This window comes from Echeneis naucrates, chromosome 7 (genome assembly GCF_900963305.1).
Source record: "Echeneis naucrates chromosome 7, fEcheNa1.1, whole genome shotgun sequence".
Classification (NCBI taxonomy): Eukaryota; Metazoa; Chordata; class Actinopteri; order Carangiformes; family Echeneidae; genus Echeneis; species Echeneis naucrates.
Genome location: NC_042517.1, coordinates 10,442,473 through 10,453,555, shown reverse-complemented (window position 1 = coordinate 10,453,555; position 11,083 = coordinate 10,442,473). Strand labels below are relative to the sequence as shown.

Genomic DNA, 11,083 nt, shown 5'->3' with positions numbered 1-11,083 from the left:
ACGCGGAAATAATCCACCGCCGACCAGGAAAAAATGGCTGCCCACAGGTGCAGCTTCTCGGCTGTGCTGTTTGCACTCTGGGGTTTGTCGTTGCTCACCGTCGCACGGGGTCAGGAGGCCACACTGGAGGGAAACGACCGAACCGCTGTGGTCGATAATCCCGAGAGTGTCGCCGGTGCGGCGGAGCAGGCAGCCGGGCAGCCCGCGGCAGAAGACAGGAGATGGGAAGCGACCGCGGTGGAGGAGGTGAGTCCGACTGAAGCAGGCGGCGGTTCGGACAGTCCTGCCCCGAAACCCGCCGCCTCCCCCCCATCGGTGCCTCGGCCGAAAGACGACTTCCAGGAGGAGCTGGTCATCAGGCCGCTGCACTCAGGAGATATCTACACCAGTTTCCAGTTCCGCACCCTGTGGGAAACCGACTTCACCAGAGAAAACAAAGGTACACTCAGGGCTGCCAGTCAGATGAATGAATCGATTATTCACGACGAGTTTATTCGGAAAGTAAAAGCTTTCTTAATGTCAAACACATGGCTTACTAATGCATTGTGGAGGATTATGTATAATTCATTAACGATAAAAATATTGGGTTGCCAGTTTGTGGAAAGCCCTTCTTCAGCATGGCCCTTTTTTAAACGTGATTTAACTCATGATGAACACTTTGACTGATCGGTTGAATAAGATCTGCTGGACCTCAGGACACCAAATTTCATTTAGCCGCCTAATCACACATTTTAACACCTTTTTTGAAATTTTAAGAGGTTTATAAGCATCTAATGAAAACGAAGTAAACGGCAGTACCAAAACGTTTAATTTAAACATGTCACAGCATCTTTATTCAAACAACAGATCAGGAGCTTCACATTGAAATGCCATAAAGTAGTTAACTACTAATAAGTAAGAAGACAAGCAAATAAATGGCAACTTAAACTGAAAGTTACAGAATCGTTTTCTGTGGTAACAGAATGCCTGTGGAAGTAGTCAATAGTTTTCATAGTTTTCTCAGTGGTGTCTTAATACAACAGGAAACCTGATACAGAATTTTTTTTCTCCTTACTGAGAATAAAAGCATAAATTAGTCACAATGGTTGTTGTTTTAGAGTAAATTTGTTTCTTCCTCAGTAATATTTCTGTTGTTAATTCACATACACATTGATATACATAGATTTTTGCGATCCTAAATGGTGTAATATTTTATGTTTCAGTCTCTCACTACCGGTTATTCCCCAAATCACTGGGCCAGGTCATCTCCAAGTTCTCAGTGCGAGAGCTGCACATCTCATTCACGCAGGGTTACTGGAGGACCATGCAGTGGGGGCAGCCCTATCTTCCCTCCCCTCCTGGGGCTGAACTCTGGGTGTGGTTCCAGGACTCTTTGACAGAGTGAGTGCAGCCCTCTGGTTGCTGCAGAGCATCAAAGCTGGCAATTTTTTCTTATAAAAATGCTATTTGGATTACTGTAGAACTGAAGCAGGAAAACAGGACAAATTTGTGTCTCTGGCTTTTGAACCATTCTCTCTTATCAACATGCACGTATTCTGGCAGGTGCACATAATTATTGGCTGGATAAACTCAGTGTGCTGGTATTTGTGGCACACAGCAATTCGTTTTTGAGCAATTAGTGAAATGATTATAGATATATGGAAATATAGTGGCAATAATAATAATAATTAACCTTGCTAATATCTTCTGCAGAAATCCAAAACATGTAGAGAGGATGAAAAAATAACAGGTATGGACCTGAGATAAAATGAAATATTGAATTTTTATTTACATTATTGCTATTTGAAAGATCCAAGAACCTCTCAGTTTTATTAAAAGTAAAGGAAACCGTTTTTGAAGCTTTTTTTAAATATAATTTTAGAGTTAATTAATATTTTTCTGCAGCTGTACAGCATCTGTGTAAACATACTGTTCTTCTGACTTTTTTTTTTTTAGTGTGGATGGCACATGGAAAGAGTTGACAAATGTGTTGTCAGGGATTTTCTGCGCTTCACTCAACTTCATTGACTCCACCAACACTGTTCAACCCAGTGCCTCCTTCAAACCGCTTGGAATAGGCAATGGTAAAGTTTGGCTTCCTCAGTAGCCCTTTGCTTTTTTTTTTTTAAACCTCTTTAGAGATGAACCTTTCGTAAAAGTTGATTGTGTGATTAGCCACATCTTAAATTACACTCTACGGTAGTCAGAGTTGTCTAGGTAGCATTGCACGACGCACAGATTGATTTCTGTTTTGTGTGTTGAACATGAAGTGACGGACCACCGCTTCCTTCGCTATGCCACCCTCCCACGAGAGATCGTTTGCACAGAAAATCTGACACCCTGGAAGAAACTCTTGCCATGTGGATCCAAGGTGTGTGTCTATGTTTTACATTTGTTTCTCTTTAAAGATACAGCAGAACTCAAATATCATCTATCAGCATGTGCCTCAATATCACACACATACTGTTGTATGCGTACAAACACCTCATATGAGCCAGAAGCCTTGAATGTTGGTCACTGCAACTTCACTGAGTTTCTTTTTCTCTGTCTTTATGTGGCCATGTTGCCCTCACAGGCTGGTCTTGCTGTCCTGCTTAAATCAGAGAAGCTCTTCCACAGTAGTTTTCATTCCCAGGCAGTGCACATCAGACCTGTCTGTAAGGATGATCAATGCAAAACCACTTCCTGGGAGCTGAGACAGACTCTGAATGTGGTGTTTGACCTGCATAACTCTGGACAGGGCAAAAATGGTAAGCTGCTAGCATATTCATTCATCCCACCTAGAAAAAAGATCAATGGCATCTTCTCTACTCTAAAGCTGTTTGTTCCTTCAGAGTGGTCCTTGTTCAAGATGTTCTCCCGGACGCTGACTGAAGCTTGTCCAGTGGCCTCCTCCAGTAAAATCTATATTGACATCACAGACAACTCTCAGGTTTGTCATCCACTCTAAATGATGAGCAGTCGTCCATAATGCAAAGAGGATACATTTCACCAACCTATCAAAGCAGCATTAACTATAGATATTCAGTACACACCTGAACCTGTACTGATCTGATACCATTGTAAGAAGGGAAAAAAACTTAAACCAGCTCTATACAACATATGTGATATGATTGTTCTCATTATGAGCCAGTACCATGGAATATTTCTTGTATTATCTTATGAGACTATCAATCATAAATAAAAATGAAATTAAATAAATGAAACCTAAGATAAATCTTTAAATAAAAAACTATTCCTTTACTAGTTATTCTAACAGACATTCGAGTCTTCCAAAGTAAAGCTCTGAAAATTGTCCTTGGCTTAGGTTGCACCATACGTCTGAAGCCAGTTCTTCTTTGAGGCTTTAAAACTGTAGCAGCCAGTAAGTGCACGATGTGACTTCAGCCAAAATGTAATAGATTTCCAGGAAAACTGCTGATTGTGAAAGTATAATGTTTATTAATAAATTACATCAGATAAGTGCATAGACCTGGGTATTCACCAATACTGTATTTATAGGCATCAATGGAACAATCTGCTTTTAAAGATGATTAGAATGAGATGTAGTTGATCATAATTAAAATGTTTTTTATAAATTACAAATCTTTTAACTGCATGAATGGAGATGTAGAGCAGTTTTAACTGATGCCACTTTGCAGGGGGAGCAGTTTGAGTTGAGCCCAGCCACTCCTCTGCTGAGCCAAGCAGTGGTGCTTGGGGACAGACGGACCTTCTCTGTGTACGACCTGACCCAACAAATCACCTTTGGCACTATGCGCTCACTCAACCTGCTGATCCGGGGGAAATCCAGTCAAGGTGGGGGAGAGAGATTAGAAAGAGAGGCAGCAGATGACACAGCTTTTTGTAACAGTTCTCTGTTTTGAGACAGAAAGTCCTTGACAAGCAGCATCTGAGGTCAATTCCATATTACTATCTTCTTTTTCAAGCCAAAGAAATCTGCAGAGAAAGCACCATTTGTCCCTGAAATTTTAGTTTTATGCCAACACAACATCATTCCAATTTGTTTCTTGAAATAAATCAGATATAGCAGCCTTATTGACTGTTTCTAAATTCAATCATCAACAGCATTTGGGGGCCGTATTTCTTGTCTCTTTCGATTGTCTCTCAGCTGCAATGTTTTAAAGCTTCCTGTCACATACTCTGCCCATGCAGGTGACATGTTGCGGCCCCTGCTCCATGCTGAGCGCTACGTGGCCGGTTACGGGCTCCAGACAGGAGAAATTCACACTCTGATGTACAACAACCACCCATACAGGTCTTTTCCTGTGCTGCTACTGGACTCTGTGCCCTGGTATCTTCGTCTATACATCCACACCCTCACTGTCACCAGCAAGGGGAAGGACAACAAGCCAAGTGAGATGCTTTTTAAAGTTTAAAGAAATCGAATCAGCTTAATTAAATTATGCAAATCTAGGGGTAAAAAAGGAAGGATTGCAGTTACATTGTTCGTACTTTAGATATCCAGAAGATGTTTATGTGATACAGAAAGTTACCTGCACTGAACACACATAGCAGAAATATATGCCTAGAAAAACCTCACCAGGAGAATTGTATGTTCTAACATCTCCCATCTATACTTTGTACTTTGTTATTTGGAGAAGGTAGAGAGACTGTTTGTCCAAGTTTAAGTACTTGGTGTGAATTTTAGAAACTAGCAAACATTCTACTGCTAATACACTTCTACTTACACAGCTAACATTTTGCTGAATTATTGATGTTGTTTCAGCAAACTTTTGCAATCTAGTACACCAGAAACATTAACTTTGCCTTATCATTGAGGTTGGGTGATGTGACGCCCTCTCCTTGGTGCAAAGCAGGGAAATTTAAGTTTTTTGGAATCCTGGTTGGAGATGACTGACTTTAAGCAATGGCTGAAGCCTGTAGCTGAGGTTTCCTATACAGGCTGTAAAAAGGCCCACATATATGGTTTGCAAAACAAATGAACTGAGGCACATGTCATAAGGGTTAGGTTTTTTGATACTCTAGTACAGTAAATATCAGCTACTTTAAGACTTTCACTGAGGTATTGTTCTAATAGGTGACTTTAATTTTCCGATAAGGTACCTGTATTTTCTCTCAAATATGGCTTTGGGGTAATTTATACAAGACTTCTCCTGCATGAGTGCAGTTTCCCTCCATTAACCATTTTTTTGTTATTCCATGTAAGTGCTTACTTTGACCACAAGGAGGAGAAAACGAGTTACAAATTCTGGAGTGTTGGAGTTTGTGTTGTCTTGGTGGTTCTTAGGCACCATTTGCGGAAAGTATTTCTCATTCATAGTTTCTCATGTTTCTCCTGCTTTGCCAGGCTACATCCACTACCAGCCTTCCAAGGACCGTGTGAGACCCCACCTGCTGGAGATGTTGGTTCAGCTTCCTCCCAATTCTGTTACTGAGGTCACCCTGCAGTTTGAGAGGGCTCTGCTCAAATGGACTGAATACACCCCTGATCCCAACCATGGCTTCTATGTTGGGTAGGCATCTAGTTTGATTGTAAAACTGTAAAAATAGTGTAGTTATTCATGTGTGCATGTAGAGCAGATGGTTTTGTTGTCTGGATTTTATATTTATTTTTTCCCCTCACTTAAAATCTATGTCTTCAAAATTTAGGTCTTCGGTAATCAGCTCTCTTGTCCCAAGTATTGTTGCCATGGACACAAACAACAGTCGGGAGCGCCCACTTTTCAGCAGTTTGTAAGTGTAGAGATGTTTTTGTCGCTTCTTATCAATGTGTAGTTTGAGTTTTTAATGAGAGGTTTGCTTGTCTTGAAAAAGTCAACTGATCAAATCTCCCACTTCCCCTCAGTTTTCCCAGCAAAGAAGAGTCTAGCTACTTTGTGCGGGTCTACACAGAACCTCTGCTGGTCAACCTGCCAACTCCAGACTTCAGCATGCCATATAATGTCATCTGCCTGACCTGCACTGTGGTGGCTGTGGGCTACGGCTCCCTCTACAACCTACTGACAAGGAGCTTCCAGATAGAAGAGCCCAGCCCGGGACTGGCTAAGCGGATAGCCAACATCATTCGCAAAATGAGGGGTGTACCACCACTTTGAGGTTGGCTGGCTGCTGACTGGCTCTAAAGAGGAAAATTTCCTTTTGGAAAAACCAATGGTAAACATGTGATATTCAGGGATTCAAGCACTGGTGTGAAGAGTAGGCATGAGGTTTTGTTTTTGAATGAAGGAGAATGAACAACTCTTTTGACCTTTAACATATTCAGGATAATTTTCTCCCGGCTGCAGGACAAAAAAATATGGGCAATTATCTCTTTGGAGCTTTTGTCATTGTTTGGCAAGAAGGAAGAACCAAAGCCGTCGGGTTTGCAGCAGTGGTGATCACATCAGAGTGTTTTTGTTTTCTGGAGGTTTTAAACCATAATGCCACTCCATCATGATGTAGCCACACTGTCACTGAGGGATTTTATCATTGTGAGGAAACTATAGTAAAATGATCTTCCTACAAATGCAATACTAGCCTCTGAGTTGAGATAGGGACAAAAAAAGACCATCATCTTTGGTTTCATACTGCGATCCTGAACTTTTGATACCTATCAAAGTTAAAATGAAACAACCCCAATAAGTCAGAGTGAGCAAGTCAGAATGTCACATATTATCAAATCTCAGGTATGAGAGGGCTTCAAATAACACTGAAATACTGGGTTTCCCACATCCATGTATACACACTACACACAACATTAATGGGGTACGATGGAACATTAAGCATTTCCTGTTAATTTTAAGCTCCAGATGTGTTTTGTTGAACATCTTTTTATATTTAGTTTGGACATGTCCCTCAGCAACCAACCACATTAATCTGGAGCTACTTATATGAAAAAGAAGCAGTCCCCTCAAAAATGTATTTTATTTCGGATTCTATTCATTACTGGATGCATGTTTGAATGTTAAAGGTGATTGCCTTCAGGTCCTTTCACTTTCTAATTCCATCACTTGTAAGTTAAATGCAATTTCAGTTATGCTTCTTTGCTCAGAAGTCCATTCTGTTTTAGTGGCAGTGAAGATGCAGAATGTGAATGTTGAAGCGGGATTTTATGTGTGTTTGTGCCCGCGTGGGACTAAACCTATACGTTCCTTAGCTCCTTTAAATAAACTGACAAACACCTTCAACATTTTACTCAAATTACTCGCTGTATAAGGAGGTATGCTGTTTAAAAAATGCACCAGAGTTTGAACTGTATTACTTTCCACTAAGTGCCCACATTTTTGTGTAAACAAACTCTGCCCCACTTCTGGCAGACTCAGTGAAACCGAACACACTCGTCTCTGTTTTTGGCCACTCAACCCTCCTCACTCCTGCATGTTTGGCAACAATGTGGAACAAAAACAAAGGAAAAAGTAGCATTCCACATTAGCAATGTTCATATCTGCTCAACTTCAAACTGTGTTTTTTCTTAAAGCCAGTGGGAAGAATAAATGGGGAGGGAATAAAGCTCTGCAGGCTCAGCTGACACAGTCCTTGAGTTCCTCAAGTAATAAGTGGCCTGTCACACCTCTCAATTACATAGTCCTCACCTTATGCAGCATATATTATTTTGGTCTACAAGTAACTTGTTGTAAAGTGAAATTTGGATGTTTGTACAAAAAAAGCTGCATATTGACGTACGTGAAGTCGCAGTGCACTATGTTGAAATATTTGGGCAGCATGACTTCTTGGCCACCTCTTTTAGTCTCTTTTTCTGCCAGTAAGCACTTTACGTTCTTGGCATATGCTATAATTTCTTTTGCAGCCAAACTCTTGTCTGAAAAGTCCATAAAACAAATCAATGAAACTTAAGTATCTTCAACTAGGAAAGTGATAAATGCCTAACACATTTCTAGATCCTGAACATGTTTAATTATTGAGATACCTTAAAGTATGTAATTTAATTTAGTTAGATAATGCAGTTCAGCTGCTGTTAGAGAAATACCACTACCAAAATATTACTGCCATCAGTACGTTTACTTAAGTTGTAAACTAAGTTAAAAACATACAAACATAATGCAGGTCCTATGGAGCCCGAGCGGTACCCTGCCAGCTGATTCCTTTCTCCCGTTGCCCAAAGTGACTGTTGTCATTACTATAAAGTCATGTCAGATTGGCTTAAACGGGGGAAAAATATTGTTCGTGGACAGACCATACTGTAGGGCTGTGTCACCACAACAGAACAACAGATTATTCCATTTCTCAAAGTGTAGAGGAGATAATTTAATCGTGAACATATTCACTAAATCTTGCAAATTTTGAATGAACTCATGTTACAAGGACAGAAAATAACTTCAAAACTATATGAAGGAAAGAGCTTTTACTTTCTTTACTTTACTTGCAAACTGGTGCTCAAACATTAAACCAAAGTGTGCTACTTTGCAACGATTACATTTTCTGTGTTTCTGGATGAAAGAAACCAAATAAATGCGCACATGCAGAGCTGAGACACTCGGATGTCTGATCAGCAGGGCTCACTGCAGGCATGGCCACAGGTCGTCCTGCAGCACTTCTGCTCTCCTGGACATTGGCCATCATGATAGCAGTACTCAGCACACATGGCGGTTCCCTGGGGCAGAGCACAGCGACCCCGCTTCACTGAGGCACCAAAGACAAAAATGCCAGTGTCAGTTACAGTATTCAGGTATTCATGAGCCAAAGGGCAGCACAAAATCACCCAAAGAATACAAGAGCCCTTTGGGGGATTTTGCTGTTGTTTTTTTCACTGCTTGCTATTTATTTTTTATATATCTAACCTGTGTATGGTGCAATGCACTCGTGTCCACATCCATTGTAGCAGCATTTCTCATTACTTGGGCAGTCACAGTCATTAGAGCAAAATTCAGCGCAGAGCCCTGAACCCCAGTGCCTACGAGGACACACTCCTGGCTTTACTGAAGGGGAAAGAGAAAGCAATATAAGTACATAAAGGGCAAAAAATGAAAGTCTGGAAAATAGTTTTTGATGTAAAGGGTCTGCCTGTTGCCCTGTGGACAGTTCATGCTTGATTTCCACATAAATTCAGTCACTCAGAAGATTTAAGCAGATTTAACAGCCACCCATTGAGAAAAGACAAACATTGTGGCTCATACTGAAAGCCGGAGGGACACAGACAGCCAGATAGCTCCACAGTCAAAGACACAGAATTTGTTGTCTTCAGGACAGTCTTCATGACACTTGCACCCCTTATGTGATGGGACAACATTAAGGCAATGTGGGCAGTGGCCTGGTTTTGGAAGAATCACTGAGAAAGAGGCAGTGAAGCAGAGGAGTAAAAAGATCAGCTGTGGAAACTGTGATCGCATTAATGAAGGTGTCTGGCTGCCAAACAACTTGTGTAAAAAAGAAAAACCAAACAAAAAACCCAACAACAACAACAACAACAACAACAAAAAACAAACAAACAACACCAAACAAACAAACAAACAAAACAAAACAAAACAAAAAAAACAAGCAAACATGAACTTTTCAGAGGGAAACGGTAACCTGACAGATTCTACATTCCACAACCACATTGGTTTAAAATAAACTTACCTTTTAGATTGTGGTCAGCCTCTGCAGCAAGAATCGTATACACACAAAGTGCTAAAAGCATTGCACAGACTGCAGACCAGCGTTTCTCCATGGTAATTTCTTGCACACAAGAATGTACTCCTGTTTGGACAAACATCCCAGTGCACAACCTGCCGTCTGAGCAGTTTAGTCAGAGGAAGCTGGGTCCTTGTGCCTGTAGAGTTTCACATCTTTGCAACTCAGAGATCTTTGGTGAGACATGTGAAAAGCTTCAGTTTTCCCAGCAAAGGCTACTAATGGACTTTATGAGACAGCAGAAGGATGAACAGTTGAATTTTTATTTTTTGTATTTTTAACTCTGTACTTTCTAAATTTTGAAATTTGACTTTTTAACCAAAATAGCAACCTATTTTGCTGTGTAGCAAAGTGCTGCAGTTTGCAAAGTGTATTTAAACTACACTTTGTCCTTCTTGCAGAAAATATCCAAACCTCATACAATGACTTTACATTCTGTGTTGGCATTTGGTCTGGGAACAGACCAAAGGTCCCCCAGCATTATTTATGATCCTGTCAAAGTTTATAAAAAACAAAAATGAAATGCACAGGGGTGAGATGTCAATGATGCAGATTGTGGTGTTTCAGGATTTGCCCCATGGTAGATCCCAGTTTCACCTAAAGGTTAGAAAGAAAGAAAAGATTAGACCTGAGCATGTACCGCCACTGCTGGTTCACATCTGATGGTGTCAAAAAAATGTTATTATTATTTTTATTTATTTATTTTTTTTACCAAATCCATTATTTACATGTGTACCTTCCCTGTTCAACACCCCCAGATGAATGTCCCTCTCTTACACTGAGATGCAGCTGCTGCTGTAGTTTAGGACCAGTTGGCTTTTTAACTTGCATAATGGCGGACCGCAGCCGACAGTCAGATGGACAACAGAGGCCCATTTCCCCCCAAAAGATGCTAATGCTACTAAAATACGCTAAGCCTAAAATTTGATAATTTACTGAAGTAACATCAGATAAGACCATGCTCATTTTTGTCACATACCACGTACCACGTACCACAAATTAATAAATTAATTCATTTTGGGAGTTTATATTCAAAACCAGCGCGCCGCCCTGACGTTCCGACGTTAATCGTCATTTTCGCGTTTTGGTTCCGGGTCACATCTTGTTCCTCTCATTTAGGCTACATGGCGTAAACTAATCATTACTTTGTGTGTGTGTTTTTTTTTTCTTTGTAAGGATGCATGAAAGGAAAATGTCCTCCAGTTAGTGCCCCCCCCCCCCCCCCACACACACACACACACACCGCAGCTATGCGTGGAGGTAAAGCTATCCGGCCATGACCGTGCCCCGAAAAATGGAGTTTGTTAGTTAGTTTGTTTGGTTTTTGTTTTTTTTTTTTTCAAATCAAAAAACCTGAATGGAAACAGCTGTGTACTGTGGACTTCACAACGTTCAGAAGTTGTGGCCCTTTTGTGAAGTTGGAGTGGACCCCTGACTTCAGCCCTCCAAGGTAAGCCGTCAGCACAGGCTCTGCTGGTCAGTCTGAAGTGATTGTTGTTGTTGTGTTTTCTTTTTTGGGCCGCCGATAAAA

At 40.9% G+C, this 11,083-nt stretch overlaps 2 protein-coding genes across 3 annotated transcripts; one reads left to right on the top strand and one right to left on the bottom strand.

The window, feature by feature from the left end:
• Nucleotides 1–33: 33 nt before the first annotated feature.
• Nucleotides 34–7,445, top strand: pigt (phosphatidylinositol glycan anchor biosynthesis, class T). Of its 2 annotated transcripts, none has more exons than XM_029506849.1 (11): nucleotides 34–439; nucleotides 1,203–1,380; nucleotides 1,936–2,063; nucleotides 2,250–2,350; nucleotides 2,555–2,729; nucleotides 2,814–2,911; nucleotides 3,627–3,777; nucleotides 4,135–4,335; nucleotides 5,291–5,456; nucleotides 5,593–5,676; nucleotides 5,789–7,445. In XM_029506849.1, exons 1-11 carry the CDS (start codon nucleotides 34–36, stop codon nucleotides 6,036–6,038), a joined length of 1,938 nt encoding a protein of 645 aa, XP_029362709.1. In that variant the 3' UTR covers nucleotides 6,039–7,445. The 2 variants fall into 2 exon arrangements, with proteins under 2 accessions (XP_029362709.1, XP_029362708.1); XM_029506848.1 differs by having other exon boundaries at nucleotides 3,621–3,777.
• A 727-nt stretch (nucleotides 7,446–8,172) lies between these two features.
• Nucleotides 8,173–9,622, bottom strand: wfdc2 (WAP four-disulfide core domain 2). Its single transcript, XM_029506850.1, has 3 exons — nucleotides 9,499–9,622; nucleotides 8,721–8,858; nucleotides 8,173–8,562 (listed from the first exon to the last, which is right to left on the bottom strand). Exons 1-3 carry the CDS (start codon nucleotides 9,587–9,589, stop codon nucleotides 8,429–8,431), a joined length of 363 nt encoding a protein of 120 aa, XP_029362710.1. The 5' UTR covers nucleotides 9,590–9,622; the 3' UTR covers nucleotides 8,173–8,428.
• Nucleotides 9,623–11,083: the final 1,461 nt, after the last annotated feature.

Bases quoted from the DNA above. Each gene is read 5' to 3' on its own strand.
- pigt (XM_029506848.1), top strand. From the start codon at position 34: ATGGCTGCCCACAGGTGCAGCTTCTCGGCTGTGCTGTTTGCACTCTGG. The intron at 2,064-2,249 runs GTAAAGTTTGGC...TTGAACATGAAG, and splicing joins ACCGCTTGGAATAGGCAATG to TGACGGACCACCGCTTCCTT. The intron at 3,778-4,134 runs GTGGGGGAGAGA...CTGCCCATGCAG, and splicing joins CCGGGGGAAATCCAGTCAAG to GTGACATGTTGCGGCCCCTG.
- wfdc2 (XM_029506850.1), bottom strand. From the start codon at position 9,589: ATGGAGAAACGCTGGTCTGCAGTCTGTGCAATGCTTTTAGCACTTTGT. The intron at 8,859-9,498 runs GTAAGTTTATTT...TTTCCCCTTCAG, and splicing joins GGCTGACCACAATCTAAAAG to TAAAGCCAGGAGTGTGTCCT. The intron at 8,563-8,720 runs GTTAGATATATA...TTGGTGCCTCAG, and splicing joins GTGCATTGCACCATACACAG to TGAAGCGGGGTCGCTGTGCT.